Genomic DNA, 23449 nt, shown 5'->3' with positions numbered 1-23449 from the left:
ATTTCATATTAAGGTATTGCTGGATTTGGTAGGTAGCTCTATATGTATATATAGGCTCTTTTTACTTTTCTTATTTGCTTTCAACTCCCCCTCTTCCCATTATTTTTCATTTTTACCACCCCTTTGTTTTCTTATATCACTCCAAATGGCTAAAACCATCTCTACAACTACACTGCATTAATTTATATGTAAACTTGGAAGTTCAATTTCCATAATTTTTTTTAATAGCTAGACAAGTTCTTGTATACATATAAGTAGGTTTTTATATTTTCATTTATAAGAACATCCCAAATGACTTTTTAAAAATAAAAAGTAATTTTCATAAAATAAAGAGCATTTTTAAATATAAAGAGTGAAACTTTTAAAACTTATCAAACAATACTTTTTGTATCACATTTTTTATTTTTATTTTTTCAATGAACATTTATTGTTATGTGTATTTTCTTCCTTTTTGTTTTTTATTTTTTAATAATAAATAGTAATTAAAATATATTAATATAACATAGTAGTTTTGGAATTTGATAAATATTAAATAATATTAATATAATATTATATATAAAAAGCGTTTCTGGCTTTCAAATTTGAAAAGTTAAACCCATTCTGTATTTTGAAAAATAAAAATATAGAATGGATTGGAACTTATTTTTAGAGATTGACTCTCCAAAATAAAGAATCTATAATAGATAAAATGCCACATGAGGATGCTGTAACACCTTTTATTGGTTATGATTATGACATTCTCACAACTATTAATTAATATTTTCAAACTATATTTTGTAGCTAGTCTTCTCAATATTTCTCCTTACATATTACATTTACTTAGTTTCTTAGAACGGAAATAGTAAAGGGACAGAAAATTGATGTTGTGTTTTAATTTAACAACAATACTTACAAAACAGAAATAGTTGTTCTGCTAATTAAACTAGATAGGTTTGAATTTTATTTATTAAAATCATGATTTTAATTGCAGACTATCAAATAAATATATATGATAAAACAGATTTGTGATATTTGTATTTGTTATGAATATAACATGTAACTTCATGAACCAATTCGTTCATCAAAGCCGCCCCTTAGGGGCCTACTTTTATAATTTTCTATTTTGAGGATCTCCTTTAAGTAATAATAATATCATAAAGGGCATATGAGAAAACTTAGCCAAAAAAAAAGAGAAACAGAAATGCAAGAACAATTATGGGCTCGAACTTTGGTGGAAAATACTTGGAACACGACAAGAGGAAGGACCTACCAGCCATAAACACACAACAAAATACCAACTGCAATATTCATTTCATTTCTTTCTACTCCTTCTCTCTTTCTCACTTTTCATTTGTTTTGTATTGTGTTTTTATATTTTGAATTTTGATTTTCAAATATCATGAAATAAATAGAGAAGGAATAGGATTCTGGAATATGAGGCCAAAAACACAACTTACTCACTTACTCTTGTCAATTCAGGAGGCTTCTAATTATGAATTAACTCTCCTCTATCTTCTAACATTGACTCTGATTTCATAGTAATTCTTTGCCTTCTTCCCCTTCTCAAACCCTTTTTAATTTCTTTTCTTTTCTTTCTTCTCTCTCTCTCTCTCTATATATATATATATGTGTGTATATACACACACACATAGCCTCTATGGTTCTTCTAAATTTAATCATGATTATACTCATCATTTTGCTTATGCATTTTTTGAGCACTAATGATTTGTAATTATAGTTCGTTTGTTCTTCTTTATATGATTAATTTATGTTCAACATAATATATGTAAATGAAGAAAATTACAATTAGTTTACTATAACATCTCCAATTATGTGATCCTTTCAAATCTACATCTTTCAATAATTACACATTTACAAAAACATATTTCTATGTGATCAATAGAGAAATATCAAACCTACATATATTTAGTATAAAAATCCAAAAATTTTAAAAAACACATTCGGATGGTTGCTTTTTCTCCTGTGAAATATTATATGTGACAATTTTGTTATTTTGGTGAATAAATGACTATATATGTCGTCAGGTAGCACTAAAAGAAACGAAAATCAGATACCTACTGCCTGACAAATGTGTACCAACATTCGCTCTTATTATTATTATTTTTTTAAATAAAAAATGTATAGTGTTGATCCACACCAAACAGAGTCTAGAATAATTTCAAAAAAAAGAAAAAAAGAATTCTAGAATGTATGCCTAACTAAAACTATACTAATATTATTTATACTAATTCTTACATTGACCATAATGGTACTGACTTTTTGAAAATCAAAATTCCAAATAGGATGAAATATGAATAGAAAGTTCACCAAAATCAAATTTTTTAATTCCACTAAAAAAATCACAACTTTTAATAATATCTTAGGATTTCTTTTAAAAAAAAAAGAAGAAGAAAAATAAAAAAATTATAATTGTTGACGCGTTGTATATATATGACCTTCCTAGAGTCAGTTAAGATATTAAATGCAATAATACACACATATATATAATATGATAATGGCCAGCATGTGATATCATAAGTAGTAATAGTAGTAGGAATAAGAAATTAAAACTGAGAGGACACTAATAAATAATCAATTAGTTTAAAAAAAAGTTGTCTTTACTTAATTGTTTAATAACTAATGAATCATATTAAACGATAGAATTTAAAATTAAAAAAATAAATATAGATTTAATAACATATTAATTTTTTTTTTAAAATAAATCTTATTGAAATTTTATGATGAATAAATACAATTTTAAATTTTAATTTTTGATACAATTAAAAAGTTAAAAAAGAAAAATTTTATGTTAATTTTCATATTAAAGATTTTATTTTAACCTAACTAAATAAATAATAATAAAAGTCTCAAAGAAATAGAATTTAGGTTATCCCAAAATAAATTAGTATTTGTCATTTTCAGAAATTCAAACCAATTAGCTGCGTACTTAATTTGTATGAATTTTGGTGAAGAAGAAGATAGAAACTTAATGGATAATGGCCGGCCAGGTCTCAATTCTCGAATAGCATAAGCACTGTTGGCAGGGTTGGTAAGATTTATCCTTCTAACTTTATTATCATGATTCTTTGCCTTCTGGAAGATCATTAAATCAATTAAATATAATAATAATATAAAAATAATAAAGGGTCGTGGGAAAAGTTCGAGAGGAGAATCTTGAGGTTGTTGACCTACCTCCTTCCATGCCTTACAAATTTGTGATTTAATATAAGCAGCCACTTAATTAAGTTACGATCGATTAAGATTAATATTTTTAGTTTATGGTTGTGTCTAAGATTCTTCTAACATTTCATATATATATATATATATATATATATTATAGTTAATCTTTTATCAAAAAACTGAGTTAAAGTTATTAATGAGTGAAGGGATCAATTTTTCCAATTAGAACCTCACTTATCAATATTTAAATTTTTTTAAAAATTGAGATTTTAAAAATATATATAGAATTAATATAAATCTTAATAGGGTTTATTTTGCCCTTCTAAAGTTCTAATGTTTTATATCATTAGATTTATATTAGATGCTAAGTATATTTTTAAATTTCAACATTTAAAAAAATCCAATAGCTAATAAATAAAAATCTAAATTTATCTTTATGTTTGATGAAAGATTGACTGTATATATCTAAATAAAAGCTTTTGGAATATAAAGGTCTTAATTTGTTTAGATTAGGCACATTAAAAGGGAATGAACTTTGAAGGACTACGATCTCTTCAAACGTTGAGGGTTTTTTTGGAGTATAAATAATAATATTAAAATCATTTATGGATGGTAATTAGGCACATACTTGCTTTTTTTTCTTCTTTTTTGTAATTATTTAAGAAGATTATGAGGTTTTTAATTCATAAAATTGATTAACTTTAGCTTTGACTTGGTAGTTTAAATTACCAATTGCCTTCTCTAATGGATCAAGACCATTATATATAATTGTTTTGCCTCCCATCATTACTGTCTAAATTGACTTCTACTCCTTTCCCCTCTAATTGGTCACCTCCATTTTATTATTGATCATGTGTTACAATTGATGTGTCATTTATTTAATAGCTTGATTAATTCTAGTAAGTTTCTATATTTTGTGAATCTAGCCCTTGCAAGTTATGTTTCTAGTCTACTCTAAAATATATATATATATATATATATATATATGGAAATTCTATAGTGACTACGATCCGTATGAGGACCGCAGTATTAGTGACGGTTTTTTATAGTATTAACGACGGTTTTTTCGAAAATCATCACCAATATTATGAAAAACCGTCACCAATACTGTGGTCCGCATGAGGACCGTCCGCATCATAGACGGACTATATATATATATATATATAAATATATGCATTAATTGATGGTAATTTTTTTAATAGCTTGATTAATTCTAGTAAGTTTCTATATTTTGTGAATTTGGCCCTTTCAAGTTCCATTTCTAGTCTACTCCAAAATATGTATATACATATACATACATACAAGCATATATAAATATAGGAGAATTTTGTCCGCACCGCATAAGACTCTATTATTATATTATATATATATTCTGTTTCTAATTTTCCACAAAACTTGAAAAAAAAAAAGATTCTGTTTTAGTCAGGATATAATCTTTTTACTTCTTTCTTCTTCTTCTTGTTAATTTTATCATTTTGTCTGGGGGTACGTATTAATTACAGATGATATGTCAACTTGCTGTATGCTGGTTCTTTGTTAAATAAGTAAAAAAGAACTTATTTATTTATTATATATAAAAATAAAAATAAAACTATTTATTAGTTTATACTTAAATTTTTTTTCCAAAATACATGAAATCAACCAACATATTATGAAACGCCACATCCAGGTATCCGACAAATGCCCATGACAATGCCAAATCAGAAAGCCCAAGGCCTGCAGTCATCGAATTACAGTACTTCTTAGAGGTAGTGTTGCTTCCATCATGTATTTATTTATTTATTTTCATGTTCTGCAAATTAGAATAAAAAAAAAGGGCCTCAAATTTGAAGTTATTTGTTCATAATTTCCTGAGAAAAATATTAAGCATGCCAAATACAGAAAAAAGTTACTAGGAGCTAAACAACATCATATAGAGAATTTTCCAACAATCAGTATCATCAATGGGAGACATTTTTCGTACCTGCGATTTAGGGTGAGGGAACGCATTCCAAAACCGAAGTGTTTCATCTCCTGCTTCTGACAATTGTCTGTAACAGCAATGCAAATCTCTCATGGTTAGTTAACATTAAAATGTTGAGACAAGAAAAAATGCAAGCTGAAACCTGTCCATCTGGCTAGATGGCAGGATAAAGGACTCTACATGCATGATCAGCAAGACTTGCGACCTACATTAGAAAAGAAATTGTACTGAATAATAATTGTATAAAAAAGAATTAATTAATTACACTCTACTTTCATATACATATGTATGTATGTATGTATGTATATCTACCTTCAACATGGTAGCTGGGATATCTGCAAACTATATAATGTGGTCGTCAGGGTATACATGTGTGCAGACAGGTTCATTGACAATTTCAGACCATACAAGATTGCACACCTGCATATGTAAGTGGAAGAGACGATTACTTTTTAAGACCAAAAAGGACAGGATAACAGATTCGAATTTCCAGCAGGAAATATATCAGCTTTTCTCTGTCAACATTCTTTTCAAATAAATATATACAGAAGGAAATAAGTATAATATATAGAGAAACTATTCAACCTCACTTTTTGTGTCCATGCAGCTCAAGTACTGAGAGTCGGTCTTTGTCCTCCCCCAGATGCGAGAAGCCCATCAAGATGGGGAGACCAAGAATTGGCTTTCACAGGTGCTGTATGCCCACAGTATTTCAGCACAGGTTGAGTTGAATGTTGATTCCAAACAAAAAGCTGTGTATATATATTTAAGGGAAAAAAAAACTATCATTTACAATCCAATAGAAATTAACAAATTATGAGCAATTGGAAAAATCAGGCAAGACAACTTTGCAATCACATACTATGTTATCGTCGTCACCTGATGCTAGCTCACCGGTTATTATAAGAAAGACCACTTCAATCCACAAACCTAAAAGATAACCAATTCACCATTAGCTAGGCTGAGTGAAAACAAGATATATAAATAAAATCCGATGAAGAAAGGAATGCCATACAGCATATGTGTACTTTGCCAACATCATAATTGGAATAGCGGGGAAAAAAATAATAATAAAGGAAGAACTAGTAAGTACTAACATTCCATTCCATGAAGTGAAAAATGTATATGGAATATAGTAGATGCAGTTTGAATTCCAAATACTACTTTTCTTTTTTCTTTTTCAGTTGATAAAGAATCTTAATCAAGAATAATGATCCAAAAATCAGACCTCTGACTTGTGTCCAGAAAGTTTACTGAGAAAATCTTCCGGAGCTTATATATGTTGTTGAAGAATATTTCTGTCCCGGCTACCAGAACACAACACAGATGAACTCAATGCTAAGGCCCCAACTCTTGGTCGATGGAGCTTCATTGTTCTTGCCCTGCTACAGCAGCTACACTGAGATGCATCCCAAATCTACATTGAAGGTGACCAGTAGCAGCGAGAAAGCAAAGAAAGAAAAATACAGCTGTTTTAGTTTTTTCTGGCATTGTAGACTAATTTTTAATAGGAGCTTATAGCAAAGCTGGCTTCATATGCGTCTTCATCTTCAAGAGACTGGATTAATCCACTTTGCCATCAAATTTCTCTATCTCATACTTTGAAAAGTTGACATCTTGGCGTAATTCTTTAATTCAGGATTCTGCAGCAATCTTGAAGACCTTCAAAGTTTCAATAAGCAACTGCAAGAACGGAACTAGAATTGAACACACACATCAGTTAGGGAAAAAAAAAAGGAACAACAAGGTGTACATGGTTGAGTAGTTGCCTACTCCTCCTGTTCTCTGGGGAACCTCCAAATAACAGGTACCAAACCCACTTGGCAAAGCCCCATTTCTATTTGACAGTAATAAACACTACTATGGGAATTAATCTTTCAAAAAGTCTAAATATCTAGAAATTAATAGATTGTTTCATATAATTCTTATTTATGTGTAGATATATAATTAAACTGAATTTATTGATTTGCAGGAAGATCAGGAAACCTATCACTACGAAAAAGGTTAAATTCAAAACAAAACCCAAACCAAAGTCTAGCATACAAAATCCAGAAAATTGAAACTTAAAATTAGACCAACCTAAATAGCTGAATTTGGGAAATGAACAAAATTCAAACCACACCCAAGCAAGCAAGCATACAAAACCAGAAAACAGAAACTGAATGTGAATAACTAAATAGCTTGTTTGGTAACATCTATGTGTTGGGATTTATTTTTGTTTCAGACTAAATATTAAAAAAAAATTAAATATAAAAAAAAGAAGAATTTTGTTAAAATTAGAGTAATTTTAAATTTAACAACAGCCAAAGCAAATAAAAGAAATGACTTTTTTCAAACGATTTGACAACCTTTCTAGGAGTCTTCTTAACAGCGTTTAGGGTTTCGAGGTCGAGAGGACACTCTGAGATGTTTAGGGGGGAGAGAGAGAGAGAGAGTAGCTAAGAAGAAGAAGAAGAGAAACCCAATGCGGAAATAAAACGGTCACCACGAAGAAGAGTAGCCGCGTTTTTTCTTTTTCAAAAAATAAATAAATAAACAAAGACTCTTCATGTTGGGCCTTTTGTTCTTTTTTGGGCTTTTGATGAAACTCCTTGTATTAAAAGCTTTGAGCGGCCCTAAACACAATCAAAGAGTAAAATATTTATTGTGTTGCAAATCCAATTTATTTTGACTTTTTGTAGGATACAATTTTGTGTTTTTAAAAAATTAGAAAATTATATTTTTCAAATTTAATTTTTATTTCAGTATCATTGTTTTTTACATACAATTTTTCGCTATCATTAATCACTATTATTTTTAAAAAACTCCCTAATATAATAAATTTTGCTATCACTTTATAAACAGAAGAATCTATTACATATGTTTGTCCATATAGCACAATAAAAGTAAACTGCAAAAAAAAAAAAAAATAAATAAATGAAAATGTAATAAACTAAATTAATAAACATGATAGTACGTATATGTACAAAAATTTAAACAACGTACATATAGATTATGTTTATGTAATTCTGCAAATATATATGTTTGAAAGAATATATTAACGATATACTTCATAAATAATATATGCAGATTCCTTGCATAACAATCATAAAATAAAAATTCTCCGAAGCTAGTTTTATTAGATTTCCTAGGTGGCCGGGCGTACATCAACAAGATATTATATAAACAGTGGAGGAGTAACAAACAAATTTTGAAGATACTCCAGATAACGACCAAGTTTATTCTGTCCATATATAGTATGTTTGAATACGTATAATTATATGAATATGTATATTATAATTACAGATATAGTATTTGACGACGATGATGAAGAAGGAAATGCAGAGTAGGCTTACTGGGTGGAAGCCTGCTCTAACAATGGTGCTGGTAGAGATAGCTTTAGCAGGAGTTACAATTCTTTACAAATTAGCTGTAGATATCGGAATGAACTTGAGAGTTGTGGTCGTATATAGACTTCTCCTCTCAACCGCTTCCTCTCTTCCTCTTGCTCTTATCTTCGAAAGGTCTTTTTTTTTTTTTTTTTTTTTCCTTTTTTCTTGTTTGTTTTTCTGTGAAAAAGTCACAATGATTAATTTCATTGATAATTTATAAAGATGTTCTGTTCTTGGTGTCCTTTTTTTTTTTTTTTTTTTCACCCCTCGAAATGTGATTGTATTTTGTGTATAACTTTGAAGGGAAAGCGCAAAGAAACTAACATTGATGGTGCTCTTCCTAGTTTTCCTTTGTGGATTATTTGGGTGAGTTTTTTCTATTTATATATATATATATATAAATGTACATTAATCAAAGTTTGATGTAATAAGAAAAGTTGTGATGGGTAAAGAAAATTATAAAAATAGAGAAATTGCAGAGGTGCATTGGCTCAAAATATGTACGTGGAAGGCTTGGCTCTGACATCGGCTTCTGCCATCCCTAATCTGGTTCCTGCCATCACATTCATATCATGCGTTTGCTTCAGGTTATATCAATATATATATATATATATATGTATGCATGAATCTTTATTCTTTAATAAACTATATATAGCAATAATTAGTTAATATATATATATATATATAAAATTATATATAATTGTGATCATGAGTTAATGAATGAATGAATTGTAAGTAAATATAAACAAATATATGTAAATATATATGGATAAATTAAAGAAAATGTAAACAAAAATTCTACAAAAATAAATAAAACAAATTAGAACCTATATACTTTGAAATTGCGATGAATTTTTGATGAAAATATCCAAAATTTGTATAGTGGCATAATTTTTTTAATATGATTTTTGCCGACCAATACGGATGTTTTGTGACAATCGTCTCTCAGGATATAACAGATTTTAAAGCTCGGTCACGGCACCACCAATGTCTTTTTCAACAAACCTTCGGTATATCTTTACTTTACCTGGTATATTTTACTTTACCACTTACGATGCAAGCCAATGTACTTCTCTATGTTTCCAAGAATGCACTCACTAATTTTTCCTTCCGTTATTTTTTGTTTTCAAAACCTTTTCTATCTGTATGAGCTATGAAGTGTCAAGAACGTGTGTGCTTGCAGCTCTCAATACACGTACGTGTGCCCAAGAAACTCTCAAAGCAAAACTGAAATGATAAAAATCAAAACCCACAAATTAAGACTTATTAAACCCATACAGTCCATTAAGGAAAATCGTTCACACTCATTGGCCCATTAAGGAAAACTGTTACATGAATTATATATAATAAAGGTTGGAGAAGGTGAGACGGGGAGAGGAGGGAAGGGAAAGATGATAGGGACCGTGGTGAGTATTGGTGGAGTGATGGTGCTGACTTTTACGAAGGAATTAAGACTAACATCCCCATCAACTATAATCTCCTCAAAAACAATAGCCGGCATTTGTTGACACAACCAAGAAATCTGGCATAGGGTTGTATGTTGGTTTTGGGTAATTGCTTCTCCAATGCACTTTGGTATATCACTCAGGTATATATATCTCTCTATATATATACACATATAATTAGTCATCAACTTCTATAATATTATACATACATATATATATATATATAGAAATTTTTTCTCTAATTCATAATTATTGTTTATTGCAGGCTAATTAGTTGGGGAAGATATATATGCATATTTTTATTCAATTTCAGCTTTGACGTCCTTGTTGGGGCTGATTCAAGCAGTTATTTTTACTCTTTGCATGGAGAGGAGTTGGAATGACTGGGAGATTGGGTGGGACATGGGGCTTTTTATTGTATCATATTCTGTAAGTCAATACATTTTAATATAAACAAGCATTCTTGATCCAACATTAATTATATATAATATATATATATATATATATATTAAGATGGGTAACTAATGAAATAGTAATAATATTAATAATGCAGGGAATTGTGGGATATGGTGTTACAGTGACTCTTATAGCATGGTGTGTACAGGTGAGAGGCCCTGTATATTTAGCTGCTTTTAATCCTTTGCTGTTTCTACTTGTGTTTTTCATGGGTACTGTTGCGTTGGATGAAAATCTATTCCTTGGAAGGTATTTTATTAATCATAGATTCAATGTATTATTTTTCATATTCTATATGATACGATATATATTGATAGAAAAGACAGAATATAATATGAGTTAAAATAATGGCAGATGCTACTTTAGGCGAGATATTCCATGGGAGAATATTTATGACTTTTACACGCATGCATAACTGGGCCACCTAGTATCTTTCTATCAATAATATGCACACTTATATATCTCAAACAACTTGCAATGTATTTTTTTTTTTTTTTAATTTATATGTAAGTTTTTGTCAAATACTTTCTTTATATGCCATAAATATTAATTAATTAGATTTAACTTTCATGTGAATGACAGAATAGTTGAAGCAATTTTGATAGTGAGGGGGTTGTACATATTGTTGTGGGGTAAACACAAGGAAGATAAAGAGGATAAAGAACACAGGAAACAAGAAGATCAAGATGAAAGTGACGGAGTTGAGTTGCTTTAGTTTATACCTTCAAAACAAAATGGAATTTTAGTTTAAAAAAAAAAAAAAAATTTAAAAAAGGCGTTTTTTTTGTTTGGTCTGTTTTAAAAGGAATTACGTGTAAAATCAGACTATGACCACATGAGATCACTTTAATTATATATATATATTATTTATGCATATGTAGTCCACATAGGGATGTCAATTTGCCCCGCACATCCCTGAAACCGCGGTGCACCGCCCCTAATGGGGTGGTTTTTCCCCGAACATTCGGGGATGCAGGGCGGGTTCGGGACAAATACTTAAACCCCGAGTCGGGAACGGACCAGGGACGGGGAATAATAACCCCGTCCCGAACCCGCCCCGATATATATATATATATATATATTTATTATTTTTTTAATAAAATTTTATTTATGTAAAATCATTTTCTTTTTTTTTTATTTATTTTCCTAAATATGTATTTTATTATAATTGTAAATTTGTTACTTGATGTATTTTATTATATTTTTATTGCATTGTAGTCATTTTCTTTATATTTTAATCATAAAATAATTTTTTTATATAAATTTTTTTAAAAAAATATCAATTAAAAAATAAAATGGAGAAAACCGTCCCGCCCCGTCCCCGCCCCGCAAAATCCCCGATCCCGCCCCGCACCTAAAAAAACGGGGAAAATCGCGGAGATGGGATGTAAAACTCCCCGTGAGAACGGAGACGGGATTTTAAAAACCGGCTCCGTCCCGCCCCGTTTACATCCCTAAGTCCACATATTTAAACTAACTGCCAATTTGTTAAATAGTTAAGAAATTACATTTTAAACATTTGAATTCTTTTTACTAACCAATGAGATACAAATGCTATGTCGGTGTGATATATTCTTTTAATAATTTGAAAATGACAACGAAAGTAATTCAATTATTTTTTTCTTCTTTCATAAGTTTTATGGTTTTTATTTTTTATTTTTTTTAATTTTTTTATGAAGAGTGGTTATGTAATATTCAATTAATTACTTCAATATCTTCTGCATGTACATGAAGATAATTCCAAAAAAAATTAAAAAAATCAAGAGGAAAAAGAATATGTGAATGACTTTCTCAATCCAAAAAAGAAAAAAAAAATTTGTTGCTATAATTTATTAAAGATTGGGCTCCACTGATTTTCGTAGACAACTTTATAGTGGGCCATAGTGTCTTCTTGAAGCTCTAGCCACGTACCCGTGGACCAGATCCTTCGAGCAATATTCATCCGGACAGTAACTTTTACAGAGTCAAATATTGTTTCAACAACCACGTTGTATATTTTTATTAAATAAAAAAAAAAATATGTCATAATTACATAAAAATAATAAAATAAGAGATGAGCTACCAAGTTCAAGCTCTGGCATAAAATATCCAAGAAAATTTGCAAAAGTCATGCTTTCAATTTCTTTAAGCTAAGTATGAATTATATATAGAGCTTAAATCTTTCCTCCACTCTGTTTCTTTTGTATGGATCCCTAATCAAATCAATGAAAGCAAATCATCATACTTTGCTGAATAAGCCTTATAAACATTATAATTCTCTCTTGATATATTTTAAGTCACTAATTCATGGAAAGAAAGGTTAGCCCAACCCCATATAGACTATCCATTTGTTGATTTTATTTTTTTTTACATGTCTTAACGTTTATTACCATATACATATTGGTTAATTTGTTCCTATTAAAGATTCGTGACGCATGTACAGATTTTCCACAGTGACAAATTTTTATAGTGGGGCTGTCATGTTTTTAATAAATGAACTGATTGATTTGACATCAATAAGTTTTATGGATTTTAATTAGAATTGATGATTTGTTTCTTTATCTTTCTTACGTTTAGTTTGGTAGACATGGATTTTTGACAAAATTGGGTTTTGGAAGAACGAAGGGGAAAAACTATTTTTTAGAGTTCTCTTTTGCATACAGAGAAAAATTAACATACACACAGATTTTTTGTGTTTTGGTATTGTGAACATTGTTAATGGTAAAGCTTAGTACCAAAAGTTCACTAAGATAAATTTTTGATGGTGGCAAGTTCAAAATCTAACCAAATTTTTTATGGTCACAAAACTATCTGTACGAGACCCCGTAGGGTGAAATTTATTTTAAAAACACTGTAATATCACACATACTTCGAATCAATCCAGATCATTCACTCAATTCACACAGATTTTGAAATTATTTATTTATTTTATTTTTCCTAATTTCTTGTTAACAGGGGCATACACATGCCATAGCGTTAGTGTTTATCTTGAAGCTAATTAAAGCTATATATATATGTATATATGCATTCCAAGACTAGATCCATCATTGGAATGGACCAATTTTTTTATTCCAAAACACAAGATCGAATAAAAGCAGATTAACATTAATTGATTGGGAAAAATTATAACACCATATTAATGATGATGGCAACAAAGGATGAAGACGTACGTACGTACACAATAAGCACTCTAAAATCTAATCAACAAACAAAGAGCTAACCACCACACCAAACATACCTCAAGCATCACAGAGATCAATTATTTCTTGGATATTAATTAACACACAATTTATCATTAGCATTTAGCAAAGCTTGGTACAGAAACAACGACGACGGAAACCCCTGCATTTGCCACCGGAGAAACCCTCGTTCCTGCAAACAAGGGCACAGTTATGGTCTCTGAGGCATGGTCCTTTGTACCCGTGGCTCTGCGATTGACATACCCTTCCTTCACTTGGCACCACCATCTCTTCTGCATATCATTTATATCACATTCATTAACAACATTAATCTCAATCTCAATCTCAATCTCAATCTCAATCTATATCACACACACACACACACACACACACACACAAGAAGAGATCTAAACTAGAGCAGATTAGTAGGACTTACGAGAAGCCAAGATGATGAAAAGCAAGAACAACAACCCAAAGCACTTCCTCATCTCCATGATATGATACCAAATTATGAAAGCAAATAATTACCAATTAAATATACAAACAATAATAATATTAATAATGGTAAGCAAGTATGGGTTTGAGGGGGTTGCTTATATAGAGAGGTGCAAGAGAGGTGGGGGAGGACACGTAGTAGTGGGCAGAGGAGTGTAGAGACTGGGACGTGTCAGTGGCCAGGACAGTGTACCCAAAAATGTAAAAGAGTGATAGGGACGGTGCATAATGCTTACCTGTTGCACAAAGCACACTGCACTCTTTATCACGTGCATTGCACTGACCCAATGCTATTCCTTCTGACTTCTATATAATTCCGAGCACCATCTATCACCATTCTTCACTACAAAACAAAACTCAGTCAGCTGTCACGGGATGACTGCACATCGTAATATTAATATCCTATGCATGTGTGCCATGTATATATATATAGATATATATGCTTATGTTATGTTTGTATGTGTTTATATATATATATTTGTATATGTGATGAGATGTGTTTCGACCAAAAAATACTTATATATATGATGAGATGTGTGGTGGTGGAGCATGTGTGTATGCATGCATGCATAATGCTCTCCATTATATATATATATATATATATATTCTATGGTGTTGCATGAATTGATATCCGTATTTTTTTTAAATGGGAACGTTCGGAAGAGATAATGATTTAAAAATCTTTATTTTTATATCATAATATTGATATTTTTTAAAAATTATCGTCCGAAAAAAATATGCTTTTTGGAAAATTATTATTTTTATATTATAATATTATATTTTTTAAAATTTGTTGTTTTTTAAATATTTATACGATAAAAATATACAAATATTTACACCTTAAAAAAACCATATATATGGATCGATGTTATATTAACTATTAGATAAAAGGAACTTCCGTCTTTATATTATGAAATTATTTTCAGAATTCAGATTAAGAGTTTTTTCTTTTCTTTAAAATGGATTTTTTTTTCTTTTTTGGGGGTAAAGTTTCTTTTAAATGGTATCAATTTGTGGGCTTAATGCGTTTTCTATTTTTTTTTAAATGAATAAAATGTGAATAGTTAATTAAAAACAAAAGCATTTGTAGATTATGATTTTTTTTTTTATTTTTTTTTATTTTTTTTTTTTTGGGGTTAAGCATCGTTAGTTGATGATAAGGAAGAAGAAACAGTAGGTGCATCACATTTTGACACTGGTCACGGACTCACAAGAGTAGTATCGTCTTCGTTTGGATTTTGTCCATTTCAAAAAAAAATTGATAAAACCAAATGACATTGACAGGTGTAGGGTTGTTTGTACGCACATATTCTTTTTCCACCTCTTCTTTTACTTTTGTTTCTCGGGTGCACGGTGTGTCCCAAGGGGTATTGCTTTCTTAAGCCTATGGGCTTGGTCAGCTCATAGCCCATAGACCACACTTGGGCATCTATACAACCTCTGGGTCATAGACTCTTGTTGACAAGGCCCACGGACGAAACTCTACCAATTTTTATGTGCGTTTATTAGTTTTTAAATCAAATGAGGAAATAATAACATTTGATTGTGTTCAAAAGGTTCACTAAGGTACAGTTCAAGTGAGGTTACCCAATTTAGAGGGATACGTTATATGTAGCCTACCATATAATTCTTCATAACGAAATTGTTTTTATTTTTTTCTTAATAAAATGAAAGTATTGAAATTGTTAGGCATATAATTGATTGAAAAGGTGGCATGCCCATTTAAAATGTGGTTGGTATAAAGAGGAATAAATTAGGCGGCCAAGGATGATTGATGGTAATTCAACAATGTGTAATATGCATTAATTTAGATGATGATGATGGTGAAGAGCATGAAGCATGAAGCATGAGACATGAGGAGAAGGGTGTCATAATTTAGTGTGTTAATGATGGGAAAGTGAATGAATTGAAACACCTGCATTGTTGCCGTTTGTAATATAGCCGACCGCATTATATCCCATCATGCTCATGCATGCTTTTCATCCTTCTATGTCAATATAAACAATTCACCTTCAATTTTCACACTAAAAACGAGAATGCCCAACTATGCAATTGTCTTTTTTTTTTGTTTTTTGTTTTTTTTGGTAGTAGCGATGCATTGTCATTTACCACACCATAACTGGCTAGCTTTAAATTAATCATTGTATCTTGTTTCTGTAACTTTAAGAAGTTTTTGAGTTCTTATTAGTTTAATATATATATTATATTTAATTTGTATTTTTAAATTTAAGATGAAATTAATACAACGAAAGTATAGAAGAAACTAATTTACTTGATATCATACCATCAGCATCCCATCACTTTAAATGTATAGTTAGTTATATCTGAATTTATTACATCTCTTTTGATCCGTTTTCACTGAGAAAGTTAAATATATGAAATTATGGCAGTATAGAGTTTGGTAGTTATGAGATAAGAGATATAATTCTCAGTCATGTCAATTTCATTCCAAAATTACATTTAGTTCAATGGAATTTTTAAATTAAGGTTCTCAATTGCAAGTATTTTCTATCTGAAGGAGTACTCATTTCAAAAGAATTTAAACATCATGTTACTAAAGTGCATAGATTTGATCCCCAATTTCAATAATGCTAGTGTTATCATTTGAGATAACCAAGATGTGACAAATTACTTTGGCTAAAAGCAAATATGATATATAGTAACTTCAATACTAAAATCAAACGGTAACAAAAACTAAATTACTGTCATGATACTAATAGCTAGGATACATCTTAATGGTATACTGTTTGAACTTGCAAAATTGGATTCAGTATATATATATGTCTGAACACAATATAAGTGGGAAAACAAAAGGGATATATTTGCTTTTATATATATGTAAGATATGAAACATGTGTCATTGATTATCATATGGTAGCTGAACATTGCAGCTGTTGGTAGAGTATTTGTGTACATTAGCTTTCCGGGATTACATATTCATGTTCCAAAATCCTATGCCCTGCTGTTCAAATGATGAGAGTGGAAACCCACCACATGCTTAATTAATTTTCTAATCATGACCAAGTTCAAGACCTGAAACAAATAGCTAGCTAATACATGTTTTAATTAGATCAAAAGTGGAGGTCAAAATGATAAGCATCCAGCTCTTTTGGAAGATAATCCTCTCCCACGTCTAAAAAGGCACAAAGCTGAATAAAGAAAAAGGTAAAATATATATGCATAAAGTAAAAGTATCATCGAGTGGAATCCAAAGCAAACACTCACACAATGAAATGGGCCATCCGAGGAAAATCGGTGCACTGCCTAAATTAAATGAGAGACAATTAGTAATAAATGGGTCCCAATTCCTAACATCCTACAACAACATGTTCACCTACAGGGGTGCCTTATTTTTTGTTCTTTACACCCTTTGCTTGAGTAGTTCAAGAAAAAGGGCCATCCAGACTTGGGAAAGATCATACCTGCAGGGAGGTACACAATAAAGAAATGTTGAATCATTGAAAAGACATCAAGGGACGGTCTTCAAAAACCCAAAAGAGAAAATTAATTAAAATCAACCGTAAAAAGCAAAAACAAAAGAAAACTTTATGCAAGTAATTATATTAGATGTTACCTGTAAGTAATACTGGAGTTAATTTTTTATTACCAAAAAAAAAAAATGGAATTAATTTTTCAAGAGGCATTAACATTATTACTATTGTTATTATTATTATTATTTTACTTTATATGGCTCTTCTAACTATATTTAGCATGTCTCACAGATTTATAGTGTTTCTTTTTTTTTTTTTTTTTTTTTTTGCTGAAAGATTTATAGTCACCTTGGCAAGAATGATACGGGATATTAAAATCCCAAGAAAATTAAACCAAATGAAACCGTATAGCAAATGTAATTTTTCATTCATATACATATATACCAATACCAGATCGCAGGCAAAACCATATGAATTCAAGTTTTTTTACAAAAGATTAAGATCTCAAAAAGACCACAACATATTACAATAAGGTAGAAAACAGAGAAACTCCTTAAACCCAATATAAAAGAATACCAAAATGGGATTTTAGTTGAACATTAAAAAAAAAAAAAAAAAATCAGGCATAATATATATAACATAAGCTAACATTTGTTTCTATAAGATTTATAATGAATCCCAAAAAACTTCTCCACTCTGCAAGGAACTCAGCATTTCTGTTTTGGAATATCATCAGAGTCTTTGGTCTTCAAGCGGTAGAGAAGCTTCTTCTTCTTGGAGGTTGGGTTTCGAATGGTGAGAACCACTTTTCCAGATTCACCAACTTTGAAACTATTGGAAACTACTGGTTCTGCATTGGAGGCAACCTTCCGAGCCTTTTGAATTATTACTGTGTAGCTTTCTTCTGCACTTGGCACAAACTCTGCTCCATAGTTCACTTCCCAACCAACAACTCTGACTTCCCAGTTGAGAATACATTTCTGCATTGGACAATGGGAATAATTTTAATAAGATTTCCCCTAGAATCCAATGGAAACTTTCTTGGATTTAAAATTATGGATAAAAAGAAGATAACCCACCTCAGTGACTGGGAATTCCACTGTATGTTTGGATGCAGGTCTTACTGTAACCTCTGTGACAGCATCAGATGTGCCAAATTCACCATCTATGCTCAGTCCTCCATATTTGACTGGTATTTGCTCTGCTGCTATGTACCTGAATTGGGTACCCCAGAAATTAAAACTCCCAATCCAAAATGAACATTCATATATTAATAAAAAGCGAAAAGGGTAATGGTAGTAATTTTAAAGTTGTAACCTTAAAAGGGTCTCTGCAGATTTTGAAGGACCAGCAAAAAGAAACTTGCTCTTTGTCCTCTGCGTCAGAAATGGGCTTATCATCCTGTTGACCGCCAAGTACCACCATGGCACATTGATGAACACCTTATAATTGACCAAAACAAGCAATAATTTGATTAACAAAAATGGAATTAATTAATATATGAAAGATATATATATATATATATATATATATGGTGAATTAGATATATATAATTATGTATTATACCTGTTTCGCTACAAATTCAGGATAATTGTCTTGGAGCAAATGAAGTGCCTGTTTGGTAGCTTGTCTGAGCTCCCACTTCCCTGGTCCAGGAGAGTTCTTCAAATCATTAACCTGAACAATTGTGCAAACACCACCGGGATTGAAATCCAATTTCCTGATACTCTTTTCCAAGAACCGAATCCTCCACCTCAGGAATCTCTGTCTCTTCCCCTCATCCGAGAATGTTTTCTGGTAAAGCCCTTTGTTTTGAAATTCCCCATAGACATTGTAGCAAACAGGGTGTCCTTCCTTGTCCACTCCATGCATGAACACCACCTTCTCAAGACCATCATTCTCCAACTCTTCCTCGACCAATTCATCAATTCCGAATTGTTTCCTCCATCTAACTGTGTTCTTGATCATGGCGAATGCATCTTTGACCTTGAAATCTCTGGCTCGGAGGAACTTCAAGAGAATGACATCGCTTCTCTCATCTGCCAAGAGAGGTATTCCCCAGATGGAGACTTCTTCGGGAGATTGCGCTGCCAATGGCTGGTCTTTGGCTTCTTTTGATTCTGTCTCGGGTGCCGGAGCAGACTTGGTTTCCTCCTCTGCCTCTGGTAGTTGTTTTGTTGGAGATGATGATTGCTGTGGTGGAAGTTGTGAAGAAGTAGAAGAGACAGCAACAATGGTCTCTTCAATGGCTTCCACGGTCTTTGCACCATCATCATCAGCAGAATTATTATCAGCAGCAGCCACGTCCTTCTCTTCAATGACCTCGGCTGCAGCAGGTTGAGCAACAGTTTTCTCTTTCTCTTTTTCTGCTGGTTCTGGTTCTGGTTCTGCTACAGCTGGTTTCTCCGGCTTATCTTCTGGTGCTGGTGCCGGTGCTGCTTCTTCGGTTGGCTTCTCTTCTTCTACAGCTGGCTCTTTTTTCTGGTCCTCCTCCTCCTCCTCCTCCTTCACTGCTTCTGGTTTGGTGTGGACCTTAGGAGGGGATGATGATGAAGATGGTGCAGTGAATTCATGGTTGTTGAGAGCCTCTTGAACGAGCAGTTTAAGCTCATCAAGTGCTTTCTTTTGAGGGTCAGGAAGATCAGCAACCCTGTTGCTCTCCTCCTCGAACGAAGTGGATTCAGGGATCTTCTCCTCCTCCTCATTGGTTTCAGGGGGTGGTTTTGGTATCTCATCAGTCTCAGCAGGAGCGGGAGCAGCAGCAGCAGCAGCAGCAGCAGAGTCCTCAACAGGCTTAACTAATTCCATAGCTTCCTCTTTGGTAGTTTCTACAACTGCTGGATCTTTCTCTTTCTCTTTCTCTGCATTATTAACATTGCCATCTTTCTCGGCCTGCTGATCAGCGACCACCACAACTTCTTCTACTTGGGCCACTACTGCTTCTTGGGTGCTCTTTTGCACTTCTTCAACCATCGCTAAAAAGCCTGCAAATTAACAGTCTAGAAAAGAAAAGGGTATTTGAGAGAGAGAGAGAGAGAGAGAGAGAGAGAGAGGGAAGTTTTTGGGAAGATGGGAAATGGTGATGGAGAAGAGAGAATAAGGGGAGAGAGTTTATAAAGAGAGAGTGTGGAGAGGGATGATGATGACGATGGGAAATGTGGGGGATGTGGGGTTGTTGGGTAAATGGGGCCTAAAGAGGTGGTGTTGTGGTGTTGTTATAGGGGTGTGGGGTTTTACAATGAGAGAACAACAGCCTGTCCTCCTCAAGAATTCCAGCTTGGATTTATTTTAATTTCCTTTTTGTGGGATCCCAATCTCTTTTTGTTGGTTAATATCTCCTTTCCATTTTTTTAGATCCCAATCTCTTTTTATTGGTTAATATCTCCTTTCCATTTTTTTACTTTCTCTCCAAATTTCAATTTCAATCAAATATTATGACATAACATATTTATCTACTTCCCGGCTAATATTTAACGTGTAATTCTTTTGCCAATATATTTTACATGTAATTGTAGTAATATATTTTAGGAATTATATATAATTAGATTAGATAGGCGATATCCATTATAAAATTTCGCAAAGATAAAATAGGCAAAATTGATAAATCTTTTTTTTTAAAATAAATAAATAAATTGGTAAAAAAAAAAAAAAAAGATTGTAACGTTTTGATTTGGGACCTTTTGATTTTGGCGAGGAGGTCATGTATGAGCATGAGTATTATGTGTGGACCTACAATACAACAACACATCGCCACTCATCCTCTCTATCTCTCGGAGATGGCAAAATTTTGGAGACCCCACAACTGGCAGCAAAAAAAAAGTGCCAAAAACATGACCGTTTGAATGTTGAACACCTCGGATCCATTCTATACGCCTGTCATTGTCACCGTTTCAAAAAACTTTTGTGGGATCCATTATATGCAAAGTGGACCCCAGTCCCGGTTATTGAATTTTTGAGAATTGGACCTTCCAGCACAATCATACTGTAGCTCCGGCTGTCGCCCAAGTGTCAAAATTATATGCAAATTTTTCTTTCTTTCCACATCTCCAAATCCACTTACCACTTTGATAATTAGGCATTTCTTATTCATTTTATAGCAACAAATTAGAATGAAAATCCAAAGATTCAACAACTCTTTCTGCCTATATATTCGCAAAAAAGAAACTCTTTCTGCCTATATATAAACTCTTAGGGATGACTTTTGGCTGTACATTAATTAATACCTAAGAGCCAGCTAAGGAGTGATATTATATGCCTCAATATTCAATATGCCCCATCAAAAGTACATAAAATTTAATTAAATATTAAAATTTAATTGGTTCTATAGTACTATTTTTCTTCATACAACATTTCTAAGCAATTGCAGATGGAAACAATTACATTCCACTCAATAGTCTTTTTCAAAACTCACAAGTAACTATATCACCCATTCACCAAATAAATAAATAAATAAAGAAGATGAACAAAATGTAACTATATAATCCATGCCAAGAACAAAAGTACTTCTGGGTTTATGAAAGTTAATTTTCTCCTCCAAACAGAAATAGTTTTAATATCGCTTAATCACTTTTAAAAGGTATAATATTGTATGCATCAACTGATTTTTTTTTCTTCCCACAAATGGAAAATGTCAAGCTCAATGCATAGCAAATTTATTTTATCTTTCTTTTCTTAAAATTAGAACCATCACGGCCACTAATGTGGTTGAGCTGGATAATCGCCAAAAGGGAGGTCTCTTTTCGCACTTCTATACCAAATTAACAGAAAGCCCAGACCATCTACATAAGAAATAGAAAGGGGTTTGGGTTTTTGATTTGTTATGGATATGGAGTGTATAAAGTTCCAAACAAGTGCAAATAGAATTTTCTGTGCCCTAAAGTGAGCCTAAGGACTCCCCAAATGTGGGCTGAACAAGTGAAAAATGAGAATCATGAAGTTATGACTAATGCGATCCTTAAGTTGTCCAAATGGGCTTCAAAATCTTCCACAATCGAGGAACTACCTTTTCCCATTGGAATTGAAGAAGTGCGGCTTCTCCTTTTTGTTAGTTAGATTTCTATTGGCATGTGGGTCCTACCTAGGAATATGAAAGTCCAAAGTCTCAATATCTCATAAATTTCCACAACTACTCATTCCAATTATTGTATTTCGAATATATATATATATATATACACGGTTGTGTCATATTATCTATATAACTTTTATTTATCATATACAACATAATCTAAATAATCTACAATCTTATGCAATACAACATAATCCGAATAATCTATCATTTTATGCAATAATATTAAATTAAAGATTTTAAATATATGAATTCTGTTAAAAAAAATTATTTGATATCTAATAATAATAAGTGATTTGTTACACCTCATTATAAAAAGTTTTTTCCATTTAAAGATTGCAATGAGTAAAAGCAAAGTGCTTTTTTATGAGTATTGTACTTGCAATATGAGCTCAATGTCTTCTTTGTAATAGGATTTATAGGAATTGCAAGTGTAGATTCCATTCAATTTAGAATAAAAGATTCTAAAATTTAACAACTACAGAAAATAATATCAAATAAAAGAAAATTTATGAAATTTCATACATAGGATAAAGAATATGATGAAGAATAAGGATGAGTAGAAACAAGAGAGTAGAGATATAGGAAATGGGTTTGCTTTCGTTTGGTTTCTTTACAAAATGGCATCCAAAAAAGTCAAAGCAAACCGCGTTGCCACTCCTCACACAACGCCGTTTTTGGAGATCCAAACACCAATCCAATTCCATCTCATCACTAACTCAAAACCACCACTCCAAGAAGTGAAACAATAAGCAAGTTACTTTATCTATTTAAATATATATCTTTTTATTCAAATAAATACTTTAAGAAAGTTTAAATGATAACATGATTGATTGATTCTCATTGTAAAAGAGTAGATGGCTTTAGTGAGACTAAAGTTTTTATTATTAAAATATACGAAAAAAA

The 23449-nt window shown here is 31.5% G+C and overlaps 3 protein-coding genes across 3 annotated transcripts; 1 reads left to right on the top strand and 2 right to left on the bottom strand.

Annotated features, from left to right (window-relative positions):
• Nucleotides 1-8425: 8425 nt before the first annotated feature.
• Nucleotides 8426-11109, top strand: LOC107415752 (WAT1-related protein At1g25270). The gene is made up of 4 exons (XM_060816417.1): nucleotides 8426-8625; nucleotides 10313-10367; nucleotides 10492-10643; nucleotides 10977-11109. The coding sequence occupies exons 1-4, from the start codon at nucleotides 8426-8428 to the stop codon at nucleotides 11107-11109; spliced, it is 540 nt and encodes a 179-aa protein (XP_060672400.1).
• A 2348-nt stretch (nucleotides 11110-13457) lies between these two features.
• LOC107415774 (defensin-like protein 1) lies at nucleotides 13458-14148 on the bottom strand. Its single transcript, XM_016024166.4, has 2 exons — nucleotides 13989-14148; nucleotides 13458-13845 (listed from the first exon to the last, which is right to left on the bottom strand). The coding sequence occupies exons 1-2, from the start codon at nucleotides 14044-14046 to the stop codon at nucleotides 13676-13678; spliced, it is 228 nt and encodes a 75-aa protein (XP_015879652.3). The 5' UTR covers nucleotides 14047-14148; the 3' UTR covers nucleotides 13458-13675.
• A 3738-nt stretch (nucleotides 14149-17886) lies between these two features.
• On the bottom strand, nucleotides 17887-20649 carry LOC107415768 (patellin-3). The gene is made up of 4 exons (XM_048472877.2): nucleotides 19045-20649; nucleotides 18796-18920; nucleotides 18558-18693; nucleotides 17887-18458 (listed from the first exon to the last, which is right to left on the bottom strand). The coding sequence occupies exons 1-4, from the start codon at nucleotides 20449-20451 to the stop codon at nucleotides 18186-18188; spliced, it is 1941 nt and encodes a 646-aa protein (XP_048328834.2). The 5' UTR covers nucleotides 20452-20649; the 3' UTR covers nucleotides 17887-18185.
• Nucleotides 20650-23449: the final 2800 nt, after the last annotated feature.

The sequence above is a fragment of the Ziziphus jujuba genome, chromosome 4 (genome assembly GCF_031755915.1).
Source record: "Ziziphus jujuba cultivar Dongzao chromosome 4, ASM3175591v1".
NCBI lineage: Eukaryota > Viridiplantae > Streptophyta > Magnoliopsida > Rosales > Rhamnaceae > Ziziphus > Ziziphus jujuba.
Note: the sequence above shows the minus strand (reverse complement) of the source record. Positions and strands in the feature narration are given on the sequence as shown.